At 40.1% G+C, this 19911-nt stretch overlaps 1 protein-coding gene across 2 annotated transcripts in view; it reads left to right on the forward strand.

The window, feature by feature from the left end:
* Positions 1–19911, forward strand: part of zbtb16a (zinc finger and BTB domain containing 16a) — a 137255-nt gene that overhangs the window by 77959 nt on the left and 39385 nt on the right. For both annotated transcript variants that reach the window (XM_005916096.2, XM_042218316.1), the window contains exon 4: positions 7500–7586. In XM_005916096.2, coding sequence (XP_005916158.1) covers positions 7500–7586 — 87 coding nt within the window. The remainder of the gene's footprint in view (positions 1–7499; positions 7587–19911) is intronic.

Below are 19911 nucleotides of genomic sequence, written 5' to 3' on the forward strand. Positions count from 1 at the left end.
GGGGGGGGGGAGTCATCCATCCTAGAAGAATTTCTGGGCACTGCAACGTCTCAGTGGGCTTTTAATATCTGACCTAACTTCTGTTATGTCAAACATTAGTACAATTTTTCAGGTCACTGTGGTCCGTTCTGTATGTGCTCTAATGGGGATTTTTTACTTGAGACACCTTTTTAGGCCAGATGGCAATACCTGCTTAACAGAGCATACAAAATAGATTTCCAGATTAAGCTTCTGTCGTTAGAATCCAGCAGATCATTTTCATATTAAAACTTGAGAAAACCTGAACATGTTCCTTTGACATTTTCAATAAACTATTATAGTTGTGGTAAGCTGAAAAAAAATGCTCAAATTAGAAGGTAGTTTCACAAAGTCTGACAAACAGGCCATTGTCTAAAGGGCAACAGTTATGCTTAAAGTCAGTAAAACCACGATAAAGTTTAGAGAAATGTGGTGTAAAGTCAGGGAACTCCAAAATTGTTACATGCCTAGCTAACACGAAGCTTGGTATATTATCTCCGTTGTCACCCTTGCACACGGTAGTGCACGCCAAAAGTGAAGTCATAGCTGCTGGCACACAGTGCACTTTGGTAGTGCTTCAGCTGGTCGCCCATCACCAAATTTTTGTAACGTGGCATGCACAGTGAGGCTGGCGCGTATGCATATTGGACGAGCTGGATTGTGTGTGCAGATCGCTCTCTACAGGCTTCCATGCAATCCCATCAGTGCGGGAGTATAGGGATTCCCAGTTGGCTCAAAATTCTTAAAGGGAGGTTGTTGCAACAGACTGCAGCCTCTTACACTCGACCTAGTGTGCATCATCTCTTCTATTGTTTTCCAGGGATGTAGCCATGTCTTTTCCGTGACACCTCTAATTTGAAAGAATCAGAATCAGAATCAGAATACTTTATTAATCCCTGGGGGAAATTATTTTTTGTTACAGTGCTCCATTTTAAACCAACATTAAGACAAGACAGACAATACACTAACTAAGAATAAGAATAGTACAATATATACATATATACACATACATACTTCACGGAGACGTTAACAAGTGTTGATATAATTTGCGCACGCGGTGACCAACGTGTGTACAATTACCACAGGTTAAGCTATTTTTTGCAAGTCTGCACTATTAATACAACTGCTGATACTACTGTCTTTACTGCAGTTAAGTTAAAAAAGACATCTGGTAAATTATTCATAGCTGAACAGTTTGTTTATTGTGGCTTTGTTTTAGTTGTCTGTTTCTACATGTAATGGATTGTACAGAACTCTCTGTGCACAGCTCCACTGTTAAACTGTTAAGTATGTGTTGTGTGCGTCTGTCTGTGTGTGTGTATGCTAAATAGTGTCATGCCAACTCATGCAAGTGGCCATGTAAGGCCTTTTGACAAGATATTCTCATGACTGTGTTGCAGGAAACAGATGGACTTGGCATGACTTTGCCGATTTTTAAACACTTGCTCGTTTAATCCTGTTTTTGTATTTAGGTAAGAAAGAAAAAAATAGATAAACTGTTTCATGTGTTGCAACGGGCAGATTGATGGCTCAATCATGTTACAAAATGGCCAGTGGTTGTTACAGAAGAAAAATATTTGTTTCTTTATCTCCCATACAGGATGAAATGTTAAACTTTGGTATCAACAATGTGGCCTAGTTTTTTGTTTTTTTGTTTTTTTCGTACATTGCTATGAGCACAGACAGACTCTCTAACTCTTATGTTTAATTCTGTGATTGTCTTTGATGAAAGATTCTGTTTAGACTGTGATCCCCAAAGGGGGGGGCCATCTGTTGCAATCTTAGCATATATGATCTACCTGTGAAAGTGGGTTGGAACAACAAGTAAGTGTCAAGTGTGGGAATGTAGTTTTTTTTTAAAAAACAAAAAGCTCCTCTGCTGCTGCAGGAAAAACAGAACTATCAGCCCAAACAAACAAGGCCTTTCTGTGTCTGACAAATTCTTTTGAATGAGAAGAGCTTCTGAATGGTGGCATTATGAGATCACATTGCTGAACTAGATGATGCGAGCGTGGCGATGTGCGTTGTGTGTGTGCTGCTGTACCCAAATACGTTAATCACACCCATAAATACCCAGATGGGCAGTGGGGTTACTTTCCTCCTCCTCAGCATCATAAGAGAACGATAGTTTTCATATTAGACTCAGATTTCATGCTCACATGGAATGAGTGTAATAGCAAATAAAACATTACACCATCACCACATTATTTAGGGAAATTGGAGAATGAGCACTTAGCATGTCAGGGGAAATTACAGGCAAGGGAACGCACCATCGCTTTCTTGGAAAGGCTGTGGGCTTATCCACGGTCTTCAACACATCTACTTGTGATGAAGACCGTGTCACTGCTACGGAAACCCATAACCACTAAGTTTACTGTAAGTGAAACACCCTTAAGTACCTACAGTCAACTAGGCACAACGGTAACCACAATTTTAAAGTGTAGAACACAACAGAGAAACAGTGAAGAAAAATTTGAATGAGAAGATTTGTGAAATTGTTTTTGCAAGCATTATGGGAACATTAAGCCGACTCAGGATGTTTATTTTTTGTGTGTTTTTGCATGTGCTTGCTTGAAAAAAGGTTTTTGAGATACAGATAAACTCTTTGATATATATAAATATATATATTTTTTATTTTCCTTGACTTGACTTTCATGTTGGGCCCAACTTTCTGTTTTTTGTTATTTTTGTTTTTTTAATAAAAATATATTTTTACCCAGTGCTCTTGACCATCTAAAATACCAATCTAATAGAAGGTGGGCTCTAACTTAACCTCCTCAGCAAAGGACAAAGACACCTTAAATACCCAGTAATGCACCAGCAAGGAAGAATACATTGAAATAAAGTGGCACGGTTTTCAGCCTATAAATGTACATTCCTCTAACTAGAATATGCATTTACAGAAACAATAGCCAATTTAATGTGCCCAGCGTACCAAGAGGGTATTGGAAAACACCAAAGCACTACCTGAAGGGAAGTCTCCTTTATCTGTGGGATAAGATGGATCAGGCGTATAGTGTATGTGGAACCATTACTTTAGTATTTGCTGCTGGGCACTGTAGGATGCTTACTTGTTGGGCACGGAGCTCTGTTCTCTTGTTCTCTTTTACTGTATTTTATTATGAAATAACTGAGCCAAACTGCTCTGCAACAGCAGTTGTGCAATATTGACAAAGGAGAAGTGAAAAAGGAAGTGGCTTCAGCGGCATGTGGCACCTGATCACCACTCTATCCCCATCTCCCAACACACATGTACACACACACACCAACTCATCATGCATTGTGCAACTTTTATTATGTCAGCAAAGGCCTGAATCTGTGGAAAAGTAACATGGGAGTCCCCGCTAACAGCAGATTAGGCATTTGGAGATTCCTTTATTTTTTTCTTCCTCTTTTCATCTTTTAGATTTTCTGACAGATAACTTGTATTTACATCATGTTATTTTGTGAGTGCTCATTCATTTACATGTTCCCCGTTGAGCTTCTCTACGATGCCATCATTTTTGTTAGTTTTGTGAGAATTAAAATATGACTCATTTAAATGAAAGCTCAAGATCATTTCAGTGGTAAAAGAATTTTCCTTTAGACTCTACAGTGAGGATTTGAATGGGCCCCACTGGTAAGGCAGTAGTTTATTATTTTAGGACACAAATCACAAGGGTAACAGTGTGTGTCTCCTCTATCCCAACTCCCTTCTCCCTCTAACTAACAAGTTCACTCTCTTGTGATCAAAGGGGGCCTCAAGATTTATCACTTTAATTTGGCACCAAAAATGGCTAATGGAGGCTGTTACCAAGTGGAGGGGCCCCCCGTTAGCACTCAGCTGGCTAACTAGAGTGACGGTCATCTGGCTGGGTGGCTGCCTGGCGGTGTGTACCCTGGATTCTTGTGCTTCCACTTTTCCACCCCCTTTGCCCTACATTGACCTCGCACAAGTCCATTCTCCTTGAAGCAAGGCACCATGCAGGCATTTCCTGACAATTTATGTCCTTGTGCCACAAGCAGGGGCATGCCCTGCACTAAAATCCTATCCCTGGCCCATTTAGCACACGCCTCTTGGCCTCCCAGAAGAGTGGTTATAGTGCTGCACCACTGTCTCTCAGGCGAAATCGTTACTTACTGGTTACTATGCAAGTGTAAAGCTGAGTACCTTGCAGACATCAGTGAACACCAAATTTCACATTTCCTATGAAATAACAGGTTTTACAGTAGATCTACAGGAACATGCAGCAGCACAGTTACACATACTCGCATCTGGAAGCTGCAGCGCACAATCACACTTTGGTCTGATGGCATCTGAGAAGCCCATTGGCCGTTGAGGGGCACCTGGTAATGAATGTAGGGAGTTTGTAAACTGAAACTGTGCCGCTTACTTACTTATCTTACTTCTTAGATGAGGGGAATTAATTTAGCCTCGTTGCTACCTGGAAGAAAATCCACGTTTAAAACCTAAGACCTCAATATGTAATGTATGCATGTGGTGGACAGGCTTCTATATCTAATGTAAAAATGTGAATGTGTATTTACTTTGAGCTCTGTTTAGACTCTCAACAGCATATGATAGAAATGGAGTCAGAAGTTGCCTTCATAAAATTGTCTCAGTTGCTCGCTGCAAGGGCAATCGATGAGCTCAAATCAATAGAGGAAAAAGTCCAAGGAAGGTTAACAGAGCAACCGCAGCCTGTAAAAATAATAATTACAGTTTCCATGATAATGAATCAGAAGTTAAAGAAGCAAAAGAGGCACTATCCAATTAATGCAAATCAGGGACATCAGTGGGGGTGTTTGGGGGGGTGGGGAGTGTTCTGCCTACACCTCCACTACATGTCTTATTCCTCAAAGGTTAAGTGGATGCTTTTGCCGGCTAATTCGGCCATATGCTCATCTGTGCATTCGACACCAGCGCACCATACGCTCAAACAGCAAATTATGCCTCTTGAATATGCAGCCAATTAAAGAAGACATTGCTCCGCGGCTCACTCTCTTTAGTCACAAGTAGTTAAATGGAAATATATCTTGTGATGCTGCAGATGAATGCAGGATATGCTAGCGTTTATAGGTCGCATTACAGTGGCTTATGATCTTGTCACGCTCAGTGTACCATCTTTTGCATAACTTGTTGCATAAGCATGTTCTGGCAGGCACACTCTGTCGTGTACGGTCCGTGTTATTTCTCCTTTTTTTAGGGTTCATTACAGTACAGGCCGTTCCCTAATGCCACTGTGGTTGCAAAACCACATAAGCCATCTTTCCCTGACTTTTTTTTCTGTCATCTAAGAATTGGCTTCCTGTTTTCATTGTGTTCTCTTTCTCTCTCTCTCTCTCTCTCTGGAGGTGTCGTAACCCAGGAGGCTGTGCCAAGAACAAACCAAGGTCTAGTCAGTAGAGATTGCTCTGTGCTTGCACTGGAAACAGGCACACACCCACACACACGTAGAGTCATTTTGTACACACAACATCCAGATGTTAAACTGCGTGTGTGTGCATGTGTGTGCTGGTGAAAAGTGTGTTGCATGTATGGTGCTCATTGCCAAGCAATAAAAATTCATTTGCTGGAGCCTGATCTGATTTGCCCTTCAACAAAACACTGGATGTGTACATGCCAGCTTCCTGTTTTTTTTTTTTCTTTCCTTTTTTTTTTTAAAGTTGTTGTAAAAGGTTGTACACATTCACAAAGTGTTGGTGAACATGATAATTTAGACTACGGCTCAAGGGCTACTTATTTGATCTACTTGAATTAACAGCACGGAGCAACAAAAGTGCAAGAGCACATGACAACAACTTTATGATTTTGAGTCAATAGCCTACTTCAAGTTAATGGCAGGTGTGTCTACTAAGCCAATGCGATTTGTATGTGTGTGCACAAATACTGTTGATACGTAAGTTAGCTTATACGATAATTGATGTACGACAGTTACAGTGACAGTTTCATCAATGTGTTAAACCTAAACATGGACTGTTAGCCATGTTTCTAATGTAATGTAATGGCAGGGATAGCTCAGTAGGTAGAGTGGTGGCCCCATGATTGGAATGTCGGGGATTGAATCCCCTGAACAGCTACCCTGGGGTACCCCTGAGCAAGGTACCGTCCCCCCACACTGCTCCCCGGGTGCTAGATTTGTGGCTGCCCACTGCTTCACTGAGTGAGGTTAAATGCAGAGAGAAATTTCCCCGTGGGGATCAATAAAGTATACATAAATATGCTAAAAAAAAAAGAAAAAAAAAAGACTGACCTCAAAAGAAAAACAACAATAGTAGCTGATTTTTCAAAAGGTTAAAATGATTGTCATCTCTGTCAGTGACCTCACACATGGAATGTCCATCTTTTTCAGAAAGGCCCCTGGGTGGGATTTGTAACCAGGAAAATTTAGAGTAAGCTTGTTACAGATGGGAGAGTTTGCCTTTTGAACATATGGCTGTGAAAGGCTCTATTTCACAAGAACCATTATGTTTCTCTAACCCTACTCAAACCGTATGATCCAGCCACCACCTCACCTCTCTCCTCCAAATATGGGTTCTGTCAGTGTTTTTGCTGCTTTGGTACAGGACGCTAGTGTTGCAGTTTCGACAATCGCTGCCAATCGACTTAATTTGTTGCTTAGAAATGAGGATGTGTTGGTCACAGATGCTGGGCTCGCTTTCTTTTCTTTTTTTCTTTTAGCGTTTGAATTTTGGGGGGAAATTAGACTACATTAGTCAGAAAAGGATATGACACCTTCTGTTGCATATCCATTAAATTTGGACCAGAAGCTGACCATTGTGAAAGTGGATAGATTGACTCATCAAGTTATAGCGCTAATTGTACTGCAGGCTTAATTATATTGTACAATCCGCTCATTAATCAATCAGATGTGGAAAAAATATGAATCTAAATTCTGAAAAAAAAAGACAGGCTGAAATAATGACAGTCAGGTCTTTATAGAATAATGTGGAAAAAAACATTATCAGTCATTTTTCAGCATCTATAGCCAAATCATATAGATATCATTTGTAACCTGAAAATGAAACTAAGTAATTCTCTCACAGGATATGCATCAAGGTGAATGTAATTAAAATGAGTTTAAACCAATATTCATTCATTCAAGTCCTCTCCACTTCCTCAGTAAACTTAAAACCTGATTATTTGAGCCTCACCAATGCTTTCTCAGGCCAGTTATTAATGTTTTACTAGTTGAAATACCTTTTATTAGTATATTAGCAAATATATGGTCAAACATAAATTGGAAATCTTTTAATTAATTACTGGAATAAAGTGCTCCCTGGTGGACAAAACAAAGCTTTTACATTGCTGACATATCTTAATGTGTTTAAGTGTAAAGCAACAAAAAAATATAAGAGTAAATAAACAAGTCAGAGTTTTGAGTGAAATGTATTTCTTTAATTTGTCTCATCTGAGCTTTAACCCTGTTTTCCCCTCACCAGTTCATATACATATTTTTTCATTGTGTGTAATAAGCATCCACTTTCTGTCTCTTGTCCAGCTGGTGAGAAGGCCATAGTTTGTGACCAGTGTGGCGCCCAGTTCCAGACAGAAGAATCCCTGGAGGCTCACCGGCAGATCCACACCGGTATGAACGCACACACGCAGACATGTCATCATGACTGTGCACATAAACAGAAAGATTATGAGCTTCTCTGCTTGATTTGTGTCCTGAAAGCTCCAGCTGATTGTGTTCTCCATGGTAATTCATGGAGCAGGTTGTACGTACGGTGCGTTAAACATATTTTAGGGAGTGAAATTCTTTTTAAATGGCAAGGGAAGAAGGAAGTCAAGTAATCAGATCAAATTTTTAAAAAATGAGAAAAACTGTGATCACGTTGAATTTTCTGATCCTCGTGATTCACACTCCCAGTCTATTTATTGTGTATTTTCACAAATCTGCATGCATGTCATGGTGAGGTGTGTTTAGATGCTCATTCAACCTTCACAGGTAAAAACAGTCTTTTTCTAGATGATCATTTTTTAGCACAGTCTCAGAAATAATCCCTTTCTATACTAAGACGCATGTAAGGGAACATCACATTTACACATTTGTCATGTGTGTGTAAACATGAAGCAGAGGGTTGTTGGAAGATACTGCCTAGGTAGAACAGCAGTGGTTAAAAGAAAAAAGGCCATAATAAGGTGGAATTGTTTCTGAGAAACTATTTCAACTGTTTCAAACCAAAAAGCATTCATGTGGACGAACTCTCTTCCAGCCATCTCTGGCTAACTGGAGCCATGGATTGAGAGATAGGATAGTTCACATCAGCTTGGATTAGTCCTACTTGCCCTAAATCAAGACAGACCCAACAGTAATCAACAAACCGCGAAAACTTGGCAGGCCAAAGTTGTTTATCAGTGCTCAGCTATGAAGATGGCAAGACGGGGATGATGTAGGTGCCAAGATGTAAATGGGAAGAAGTAAATCCCCCTTCAGCAGATGTGTGATGGCCCAAGATGGTTTTACTGCTAGTGATGAACTCTTTAATCTGGAAGCTGGATTGTCTCGAATTGTTTTGGACATGATGCGCCTTGAGCATCATGCAGCGTGCATCGTGCTCGGATGAATGTGAGGTCTTTGTTTGTTTATTTATACCTTTTTTTTTTAAATTTCATGGTTTTTTTTGTCCAGATATTCAAAACATTTTAGAAAACCACTCCAGGTCCATAATAATTAGACCCCATCCTCGAGTGCCTCACAGCTGCTAATTTGAGGGTTGTTGGAAAATATTGGCGCATAATATTACTCACAACGGATATGAAGGACTAATTTGCAGCTAAAAACAAAAAAAAAAAGCAAGGTGGTGCAAAGAGGTTAGCTTTGACTCATGTCTGTCAGTATATGCTTCATAACTTAGAAAGCAGTACTTAAATTGTTTCTGATTATTTTACACTCAGCCTTTATTAGATTTAAACCCTGTGAATAAGTGTGCACTTTGTGTTAAATATGGTGTAGCTGTGTGTTGTGGCATGTTGTCCACATAAATGTCAACAGCAGGTTTTATGCCAAAGCAGGAATTTGTCTGTGATAATTGAGTTGTAAGAGGACATTATATGCTAAGGGCATTGTTACAGGAAAACTCATGAAGTGCAAAAATGAAAAAATGTCCATTGGCTGCAGTTTCTCTGAATGTGCTCAGTGGATTTTATGGCAATCTGCTCAGCAGATTTTGCTGTCTTTTCTACATGTAGACACTTTGGCCTAATGGGTGCATTGAATGAAAGGGGAAGGGATTACCAATAAACCAATCAACCTGACCATGTCAGCCTTTCTCAGATTTGTCAAACAAAAGGAAATGAGAGACAAGAGAGCTGCTAGCACACTGAGACCAGAAGCGGATCTCAAAAATAGCCACACTTTATCATTATCATCTTGTGTTTTGTCCTTCATCTGAAGCCGTGACCCCCAAGCTCCCAGTAGAAGCTCCCTTCGAGTGGCTCTACTTTTTCTTTGCTCTGCCACACACACACATGCAGGGACCTCCTCAACATTTGACAGGGGAAGGTGGGGCAGTGTAGTCAGGAATTGGTGGCGGTGGGGAGAACTACTCCTAAGGGGCATGCCCTCAGCCAATCAGCCCATTGGAAGTAAAGAAGGGTTAAACGAGGCTAATGATTCAACAGCCATAACAGCGGAAAGGAGCACTCTAAATATAGGCATTCCAGTCTGGAACGAATGGAAGGGGTTGCGGGGGGGCAGCCGCAGCTCGAGCCAGACGTGTCTTCCAGCCAGACAACTGGAGCAGCAGCACCAGTAATAGTATAGTAATCATCCATGTGCTGGACCTCTGCGCGGAATAAGAGTGTGGAAAATCGGCTCTGGTGAAATGATGAGCCGGTTTAACTGCACCCTCTGATTTTCAGTTTCACTTTCTCTTTCCTTATACTCTGGTAGCCAGTATACGCTTACATTATGGAACACACTGCACTGAATTTGAACACCTGACCTTTGACATCCCTGTTCTAAAGCAACCCCCCCCCCTTCTTTTTTTTAGCACGAATTTCTATGAGTCTTGTCAATGCAAATGACTTATATCTGCATTTGACATCAGACTCAGTCAAGAATAAATTAGTTAACTCAGAAATGAAAAAAATAATAATAATTTAGTCTAAATGGGATTTGGGCACAGAAAGGTTAATTGTAGTTCCCTGTTGTAATTTCTACTACATATGTACATTGTTTCCTTATGTTTCTAGTGTGATTGCTGATTTCATATGCATATATTGACATTCAAAGGTTAATTAGTCATGTCCAGGTTGACAGCGTTTAGCAAGTTGGTCCACAGTGACAGAATGAGAATGGCTGTAAAAAAGTGTTTTCTCTGACTTGTATTACAAGAGTTCTTCTTGTATTCAGGAGAGCTCTATATATATCCAGTTTTAAAAGTTCCTAGAATAGGCAAGAATACATGAGATGCTACAGTACAGAGCTGGAGCCCCAAAATGTAACATTCATAAGGTACTCATCAGACAAGCAGCAGCTACAACCTGATAGAAGTCAGTAACATCTTTAAGCTTTTCTTTTAACTGTTTGGAAATGATCAATCAGGATACATACCAGAATGCTATACTTTTATGGCTTGCCTGTAAGATATGCTAAAGAATTTTTTTTTCTTCAGACAATTTAAAAATGTATTATTTTATTAATTTAGTTCTGTTAACGTCCTTCAGCCCTAGAATTTTGGTGTGTTAGGCTTTATATTAAGTGAAAAAGGCTCTGACTCTCTGAATGCTGTGCTGCAATGGTTTGAGATGCTGATTGTTGTAATTCAATGCTAATTTTAAACGAGAAGAAAAGAAAAGAAAAAGCAAATCAGTTTGAACTTGAAAGCCAATGTGGAGAAATTTATACAAAAATCCGTGTACAGTAGCCAAGACACAAAATATTAGAGAGTGCATGTGGTGGAAGCAGGGGGTTACTGAGGGCCATCAAAGCTAGTTTTGATCTCTGCCTGCCTCTTGGCAGTGCTTCAGCCCTTGGCTAATGTTCTCTGATGACAATATTTGGCCTCTGAAACTGTGGCTTTTTCTTGCTGCTTTGAATGGGAACCATTGTGGCATCTCTTCTGCTGGCCTGATCAGCTGCAGTCTGACTCAACCTCTGTCTCTTTCTCACTTTGTCTGTCCATGCCTTATTAAACAGCTGCCCATGCGCACACCTCTATCCTTACTCAAGTCTTATGTGACCCTAAATTTGGCAAGTCATCATCCAAAACCATGTGACAGTTTGGAGGCTGCTAAAGCATTCCTGAAGTTGTCAACATTGGCAAGCTTTTTTGCATGTGTGTGTAAGTGGGTGTGGGGGCTGGATGCCAGGGGATGTAGCATCAAAACATCATGTGGTTGAACTTGTGCAAATCCACATGTACAGATACAAAACACAAACTATGGCCTGCTTGGCTGTGTTGTGAAATACACGCACATTCACACAAATCCAGGAATGTCAGTGTTCAGGAGATGAATCCACTTGTGAGTTGTATTACGTCCACTGATGGCTAATTTTTGTCCCCAAACTGGATGCTATTGCATCAAAGTCGGTCTCTTTCGAAACTGGGACTCGCTTCATGGCATTTGTAGGCAAAGAACATCATCTGTCGGGCTTTCATGGAACTCTTTCTTTAACAAAAAACCCCTGCTGCCATTTATTTTGGTAATCCACTGACAGGTGTTATGCAGCATATGGAAACGCAAATCTTTCACGAGTCAAAATGTTGCGATGTTAACCAGCTTCCAAGCAAACGTAACATATAGACACACTTTTTTATGTTGAAAACTTTTATCAGGTGGCTGTCAGGTGATTGAAAGGAAGCAGGTAGCAACATGATGTGGAGCAATCACAAACCCCTATTTTTAAGCTGTGTTTGGCAGGTAGGAATTATTTTTAAAAAACCCACAAATCTCAATGACTCATTCATTTAATCAAAGTTTCTAAATAACACTTTTTGTATAAACTTTGTTATTCATATTGCTCCATGGGTGACTGACATATTAAGACAGTTCAGACATAAGCAGTAAATCTGTTTCAGACATCAGTAGTGACTGCTACAGCAGTAGCAGTTGCTGCACTGCTAATTTTAACCTTGAAAAATGTCAAGCAAAGATTTCATAATATCTAGCTGGCATTTTCATATTTCTTACAAAATGTTTATTCTTTTTTTTTAATGTGGTCAGGCTGTTGTGCAAGCAAATTTGAAACCATGTAGGTAGCCTCCAAAATGTTAAAAAGAAAACCATATAGAGATTTCACTTGGTGTTATGCCAGACTGTAGCCTACTCAGTCAGTATTGTTTCTTTCAGAGACTTATTTTTCTTCACAATGCAAATTAACATTACAAGCAGGTGCATCCTCTTTTCCACTGGAAACATATACAGGCGTAGAGGGCAGCTTATTTTATTTCATGTAAAACAATTATGTCAATGTCAGCATGAGCTTCAAATTTTGCTGTTCCACTGGTAATGTGGTTTTTCGAATATCGCAGGCTGTGCCAAAAACATTTGGCTACAATCAGCCAGTGTATCTGGCAGAAAAGCTGTAGCGGTCCATCAGTGCTGTATACAGTATCATTTCCTCTTTGTGATCAGCTGTAGGCTTTTTCCAAAGCTATTTTAATTTGGATTTTGTTCCACACCATAATATCACATGGTGAAACTGTTGTGCTCATTTAAACACGACCGCTTCCAACGTGTCATTTTCAGTTTGCATTTCCAGTAAAGCCGCTCCCTTTCGGTCTGTACAAGATTATTCTCAGCTCTGAGCTGCTGCTTTTCACTCGATCTGTTTCGATGTCTTTACTTTAGCTATCTTTATCTCACTTTTTTTTTTCATGGGATTGTTTGATCTCCACCATAACTTGTATACGTATTCTATTGATAACCCCACCGCACTCCCGTTCCACATGATTAAAGTGTGGCTTGTTGCTGAAAAGCAAAAGGTCATAAGATGCGCACACAGAAAGTGTCTCGCAAACAAGAAAAAACAAGCAATAAATTCAAATTAAAGTAGATTTTACTACTGCGGATTCATTTTACAAGCCCTGCAGCTCATTCGGGCCATATATTCACAAATGCACACTTTGTAATTTGCACTGGAATCAGCACATTCAAGTGCCAAATTAGGGCTACATTCAGTATGAACAGTCGCCTGTTATTCAGAGTGAACTGCGAGTAGCACCAGAAACAACAGGGACTGGATCTCTCATGTGACTTGTGTAGAAATTAGTTTGGAGTCCACAGGCCTCAGAAGAATTTGTTGTCCGACTGTTGGTGTTCCTGTTTATACATGAATCATCTGTATGTGTCCCCACACACAAACACACATACAGACACGGCAGCACCAGAGAAAATCCACGCATAATAGGAGGGGGAGGCTCTTATTCTTTTCACTTTCCTTCTTTCTCTTTTTCTTTTTTATCTGTCCTTTTTTAACGTCTTGTAATACAGGGAAAATATGCAAACCATGGAGTGGCAATAGTGGGTTTAGCCAGTGGGAACACAGCGTGATTCCAGCAGGCCCCGGCCGCAGAGTAAACACTTTCTTTTCTCAAGCCAGAAATAGTTTGGCTGGATAGAGTGTGCTGGAAAGGGAGGGAGTGAGGATAGGAGGAGAGAGAGAGAGAGAAGTGGGGGGAGTATAACAAGGATATGATGGTCAGAAAGGAGCGCTTTTAAGCCACATTATTTCTTTTCGTTCTTATCTTTTTTTTTCCTAGTAAATTGTTCACACTGGTGGCCTTGCAATCATTTACTCCAGATACAGAAAGACACAGACACACATACACAGTCCAGTCGTGTCACTCAAGCAAATTAGGCCAATGGCAGCGCTACACAGGGGTCACGTCAAAAGTGCCGATTGTCTCAATCACATTAGTCCAGCACTGGCATCTGTTTAGCATTTAGTTAATTGTGATGTTATTAAGTTGTCAGTGAGCATTAGGGTGGCAATAAGCAAAGCAAATATTCTTCCAGCCGATGCAGGCAGTGCTACACATGTGCTGCTGTTACCGCTGACAAACAGGCACATACAGCAAACAAGCAGGCAGCCTCCATGGACGCTGCAAGCGTGGATGGTTTTGCACTCAACCTTCTGATCTCTCTTAGCCATTGTTTGCTATTTAAATGAAATGATCACTAAGCAGACCCAATAAGAGTGTTTATGAGTCATTTCAGTTTAGTGCGGCTCTTCGTCAAAGGGCAGATGTGCATTAGCATTATGACTTCTGATCACAAAATGCTGGCATGTTGAGCTTCCTGTCTGTGTCATCTGGTGAGTCAAAATGCTGATTAGCACCATGCTAATGCTTGGGGTTTTTTTTTTTTTCAGCATCCCACTCATAATTGAGCAAGCTGTCCATGGTCTGCAGCAGATTATCCGTCTGTCTGTCTGTGCACGGCTGGCGAGACAGCTCACGCGAGGCATTTTGGGTCACAGTGGCTATCAGGTGCCATATTCACCATGGCAGGCCAGCAGCATGACTCCCAGGGACACCATGTTGATTGTACTGCAACAAAATGCTGTGGTGTTTGATGGAGGGTCATATAGATGAGTGGAGGGTATTTTTTATTTATTTTAATTTATTTTAGTCTATGATATGTATAAAGATATTTTTTCCATATTGCTAGTTTAGTAAAAAAACGAAACAAAAAACCCCCCAACTCAGATATATTTGTTTATTGGCTTTTTCTTCAGATAATTATTCAGATAATTAACAGATAATTAAGTTTCTGTGTAGCTATATTCACTGAGGATGTCCTCATCTTTTGGATCTGTGTTCACTCTTTGTTCGCCCAGCTCTATTTACCATCAAAACGTCTCTAAGCTGATCATTTAAGGCCCCACAGTTCACTTTACCAGTGCACCCGTAAACAAATACCTCTTTCTTGCTGCATTCCTCGATCTCCCCCTCCTTGGCACTCAGTCTCTCCCACCTTCCAAAATGAGAAGAGTACAAGTGGTCAGAGACACTATCGGTTGCTAAATTAAATCAAGCAGCACTAGCCTAGACTACAGTCACTTCTGCTACTAACCTCCTCCCTCTCCCTCAGCAAACAAATTTTTCCTCAGATAAGATCTAAATGAGTTTTTCCAGGCGGAGGAAGATCCTCTCTTTGGCTGATGGATACTGAGCAGGGCTGCAGTGTGACCAGCACCCGGTAGTAATCATCCGCCACGATCATAGGGCGCTGTGCATAACACTTATGTGAATAGAGGATGTGTGGCTTGTGTGTAAATGAGATAAAATGTGTGAATGAGAGTTGGCACTGCTACATTTCCCTGCACCCAGCTTCATTCATTGAGAAATACCCAACTGGGCCCCTGTACTGCAGAGCTTCAGTGCCGAGGCTTAATGTCATGGTGGGCACAGTCGCATTGAGGCATCGCCACAGGAAACCATGGGACAACAGCATGTCAGACAGGGAGGTAGTATTCTTATAAGGGGAATATAGGTGGGTGGGATCCAGTAGCAAATTGGGATGTCCATAGTGGTGCAACAGTCTAGCTGCGAGAGAATCCCCACATGGATGGATCATTGTAAACCACGGACAGCAGCCACACATCCAGAGAGACCAATAAAATGATGTGGTATGGGCAGAGGGAGGGTGGGCAGTGGGGGCGGATTATAGACTCCCAGAGGGCTCTGCGATTCACGGCCCATAAAATGGAAGTCAGCAGGACACGCTGCAAATCTGGCCAGCCAATATCCACCATCCCCTTCTTCGCTCGTTCGACCCCGAGGATGCGTCTTAGCTGTACGTCACAATGCAACCCCAGTGAGCATGTCCCGTTGTCGGACAATCTGAACTCCCTTGGACGCCGCCATTCTCCCTGTTACATTTGCATGTCAGCCGCTGCGGCTTTGTTCAAGATCTGCTTGGTTAAGGGGAAAAAAAGGATAGATAAGGAAAGAGACAGAACACTGGAAATCAACGAAGGCCTTTGCCATCCGGAGAATTAAAAGGCCGCTTTTGTTAGGAGGTTCCCTACTTTCAGATATCCCATCGCATTTTAACCTTGGCAAGGCGAGGACTTTGAATATAAAAGGATTCGCCCAAGAGAGTGAAAGAGAGAAAGAGATGTGGAACAGTGGCCCAACGTCAACAATAGCCAGGCCTCTTTTGTCCACAGAGTTATTTGAAGTAAATCTCCCTTTGTAATTAGATTGGAACTGTTTGTGGACATCTTAGGAGAGCGCGTCAGTGTTAAAACAGCAACGTGCGAGGGCCATTTTAATTTACAGTGCAAATACCTTTCGATTAGCGTGGAGAGAGGTGGGGGGGGGGGAGCAGGGACTGAGAAGGAGGGACAATAGAAGAGTCTTTCAAGCCTTTTCTTTTTGTTGTTGTTGTTTGAGAGCGGGAAGAGGTTTGAGCAGCTCTCCTGTGTTCGTTAATTGTGAAGCAAGGAGATTAGTACGAGTGCTTCCAACCTTTCACCCCAAACAAAGGAGCCATCAGATCCAGTTGCCTAGTGACACGGGGTTTCACACCGGCAAATTTAGCCACTGCCTTCATCACTCCAGCTCCTTGTGGTACATCTTATGAGAAGGAATGAAATCTCCAGACTTTGCCTGTGCACCCCATGCAAACCATTTCTGTCCCTGTCCATCTGACAGCACCCTTAATGGCAAGAAGCAGCCACTCTAATGAAAATGGCCGTTCATCCTCACTCCAAGTCTGTCTCTCAGACTCATATAAAAGTTAATGTACCCGTGACAATGACATTCAGAAGACCGTTTAGCTTTGGACAAATGCTGCATTTCTTGGTGGCAAGAGCAGCCAGGCACACAGAAATGTCCTTTTACACTACGTGCAGCTCAATCAAAGGGCACTTAGCGGTGTCATATTGATTATGGGAGCTTAACCCCCGTCAATCTCTGATGGGTCATTTTGGCAGTCTTCCCATAGCTTCAGTGAATATGCCTGGCTCAAAAGGAAGAAAGGGGTTCCCTCGTCTTCAGTCGATGATTGTGACCTCTCACAAACAATAGCCATAAATACATGTTTGTCAGAAGCAGGTAGTATGTATGTGTAACCTATGGGCTTTGTGTCTTTCTCTGACTGTGGCTTGAGTCAGGAGAATATTTAGTTAAAAAAAAAGAAGCTAACTTTGACCGTATTTCATTCCTTTAAATTATCTTATCTGTAGTCTCTGTATATTCCAGGGATATCTTTCAGGGAAACTAATGTACAAACACACAGTTTCCCAACGTATCCCATAAACTCTTGCGGTTACTCAAAGTAAACCCCAGGATTTCATTAGATTTCATCGACCTGTCGAAAGAAAGCACATTTGTTTTTTATTTTTATACATTTCACTAATTAAAATGTATTTAATTAGATTTTGCTTAAAAAAAACGTGTAAAGCTGAATTTTTGGTAATATTTTAAGTTAAATATTTGTATTAATAACTATTGTGTTCACAGAAAATATGTCAGTTTACATTCTTTTCAGGAATTAGTCTTTTCTTCCAAAAACCTGGACTTGAACTCAACAGTCTTTCTAGTTTTATTCCTTTTTATGTTTTTTTTTTTAAGGGAATATTTCATATATCATTCAGAGCCTAATTTACTACAACTTTTTCTTTTAAATGTAGTGAAAATATATTATTTTTATTTTTTAAATTCCTGTTGATGACTGAATTTTCTGACTTGCAAAGTGAAAAAAGAAATAGCCCCATTTGTAAAAACCTACAACCCACACATTACCTCACACTAATGTGCAGTGAAAATTAAACAATGAAACCAACCTTTTGCAATATTTCTGGTATTGGGCACAAATCACAACATAAGTAAATAATACCTCCTTTGCACCTCCGAAGACAATAATTTTCAAAATTTATGAAACAAAAAATATTTCTTTGAGAGAATGTAATGAAGTGGTGAAGTGATACATGTAAGGTAAAAACTTCTAACCTATTCACCATTGCAAGAACAGCTTTGAGGACCTGTGGTGGAAGTCTTTGTTAATACTTTTTAAGTAGTACTTTTTGTTTTACTTTCACAGCAGGTATTATTGTCATTATAAGTATATTAAATTACTAAAATCTTACTCTTTGAATTATTTAAATCAATTCAAACCATTCTTTACTGTGTGGTTTTATTAATATAAAAAACACATCAAAATTACAAACTATGTTTTTGCTTTAAGAAAAAAATCTCACACACACTGTAGGCTAAAACAGTGCCCACATGATAATATATTTCACCAACATAAGCTGATATGGATATGTAAATAAGAGAATTAATCTGTATAAAAACAGACTTCAGTGTGGTGGCTGCAGGAAATGAAGGATAACTTCATCTCAGCTGTTCTGGGTGACGTTCAGGCCATATGTGAGTATGGGGCAACTACCATACTTTAAGACAGTTAGTAGTAAAACGGAGAGCAGTGACTGGGTTGGGATTGTCTTGATGGTGGCCAGCTAGGACAATACTCCAAAAAGGAACTCAAGTGGGACCCATTACACCCCACTGAGGGCAGACTCTTATCACTTAATAGCAGGTTTCCCTCTGAGAGCAGATTGTTTTGATAGATGGCACCAAGTCAGGCCTTTGCAACCAGCTGCAAAAGAGAGAAAAAAAGAAAAGAAAAACCTAACAGAGTACGCTAGATAAGCGCTTTGAGTGGGTGAAAAATTAAAAAGGGCATCGTATAAGAGTTAATTTGTACACCGATGCAGAGAAGAAGTGGAGTAAACTTTATTGTTTAACTTCTTGGATTCTTTGCTCATAGTAACAATGAGTCCTTGCAAAGTTGCCACGATAAAAGAGAACCAGTAGTTCACCTTGCACCTTACAACATTCTTGCTACACATTACACATCTCCTGCACCTGGAATGCTTTGATCTTAGTAGTTTGATGATGCAGTTGCGTCTTATACGGCCTATTTTAATTGATGTGTAAATTGATTTTTATAATTTCCGGGAGGCACTTTGCAATGCAGGTTTTGATACGCGCTATACAAACAGACTTTATTTATTCATATTATTGGATGTGCATCAGTTGCTATTCTGCCGGTATGTTCATCTTGTTTTCAGTAACAAAAGCTGTAATTTGACCTGCATAATCTCTGCTGCTTTTTATGACTTATAATCTTTACTGCCAGCAACAGAGTGGATGATGAGTTATTGTGAAGTGGGTTTCCCACCGTGTGAATGCATGAACCAAACAAGTTAACACTGTAGATCAGCTGTTAAACGTGTCATTTCCAACTAATTTACAAATATAACATGATACAAATAGCTGCTAAACAATCCCTGTCAAGAAAAATTCACATGACTTGGAAACATTCACACCCTTTTATACACACCCACTCACTTTATACTGACTAGCGAAGAGAGACAGCTAACATACAGCCAAGTATTGTATTATGTGTTAGTACACTTAAAAAAAAAAAAGGGTTTTAGCCTTCCTTGTTTTTGTTTTTGGAATGGAATGATGATGTTTGCCTTGACATGCAATCAGCACAGAGTGAACAGTAAATCTCGATGTCATTACTTATCAGCAACACTATCATAATCTTGCAGGAGGCGACTGAGAGCTGAACACGTGAATTACAATATGAGTTTATTTAATGAAAACAGTGGGCAAAGAAGCTGTATTCCATTAATATACATGTTAAAATGAAATACAAAGGTATGCCTTATTTAAAAGTATTAAGAACAAATTAACCCTGTTACCAGTAACTGGTGTCTGTGATCACCATGTGGCCCTTTCCTTATTTTATTTGCTTCATTCCTGTTCTTTTGCTTCTAATATGTAAATGTTCTATTGAAATTTAATTTAAGATTTAATTGTGTATTTATTGAAAAGAAAAGCTCAATTCAATATAATATTCCCACGTTTGTAGCAACAGTGTCATTTCACTGGAGAAACATTTTTTTATAGTGTACTGATGACATGTGTAGTAAAAGT

The sequence above is a fragment of the Haplochromis burtoni genome, unplaced genomic scaffold, assembly GCF_018398535.1.
Source record: "Haplochromis burtoni strain Fernald_Lab_line unplaced genomic scaffold, NCSU_Asbu1 Contig_17, whole genome shotgun sequence".
NCBI classification, from domain to species: domain Eukaryota; kingdom Metazoa; phylum Chordata; class Actinopteri; order Cichliformes; family Cichlidae; genus Haplochromis; species Haplochromis burtoni.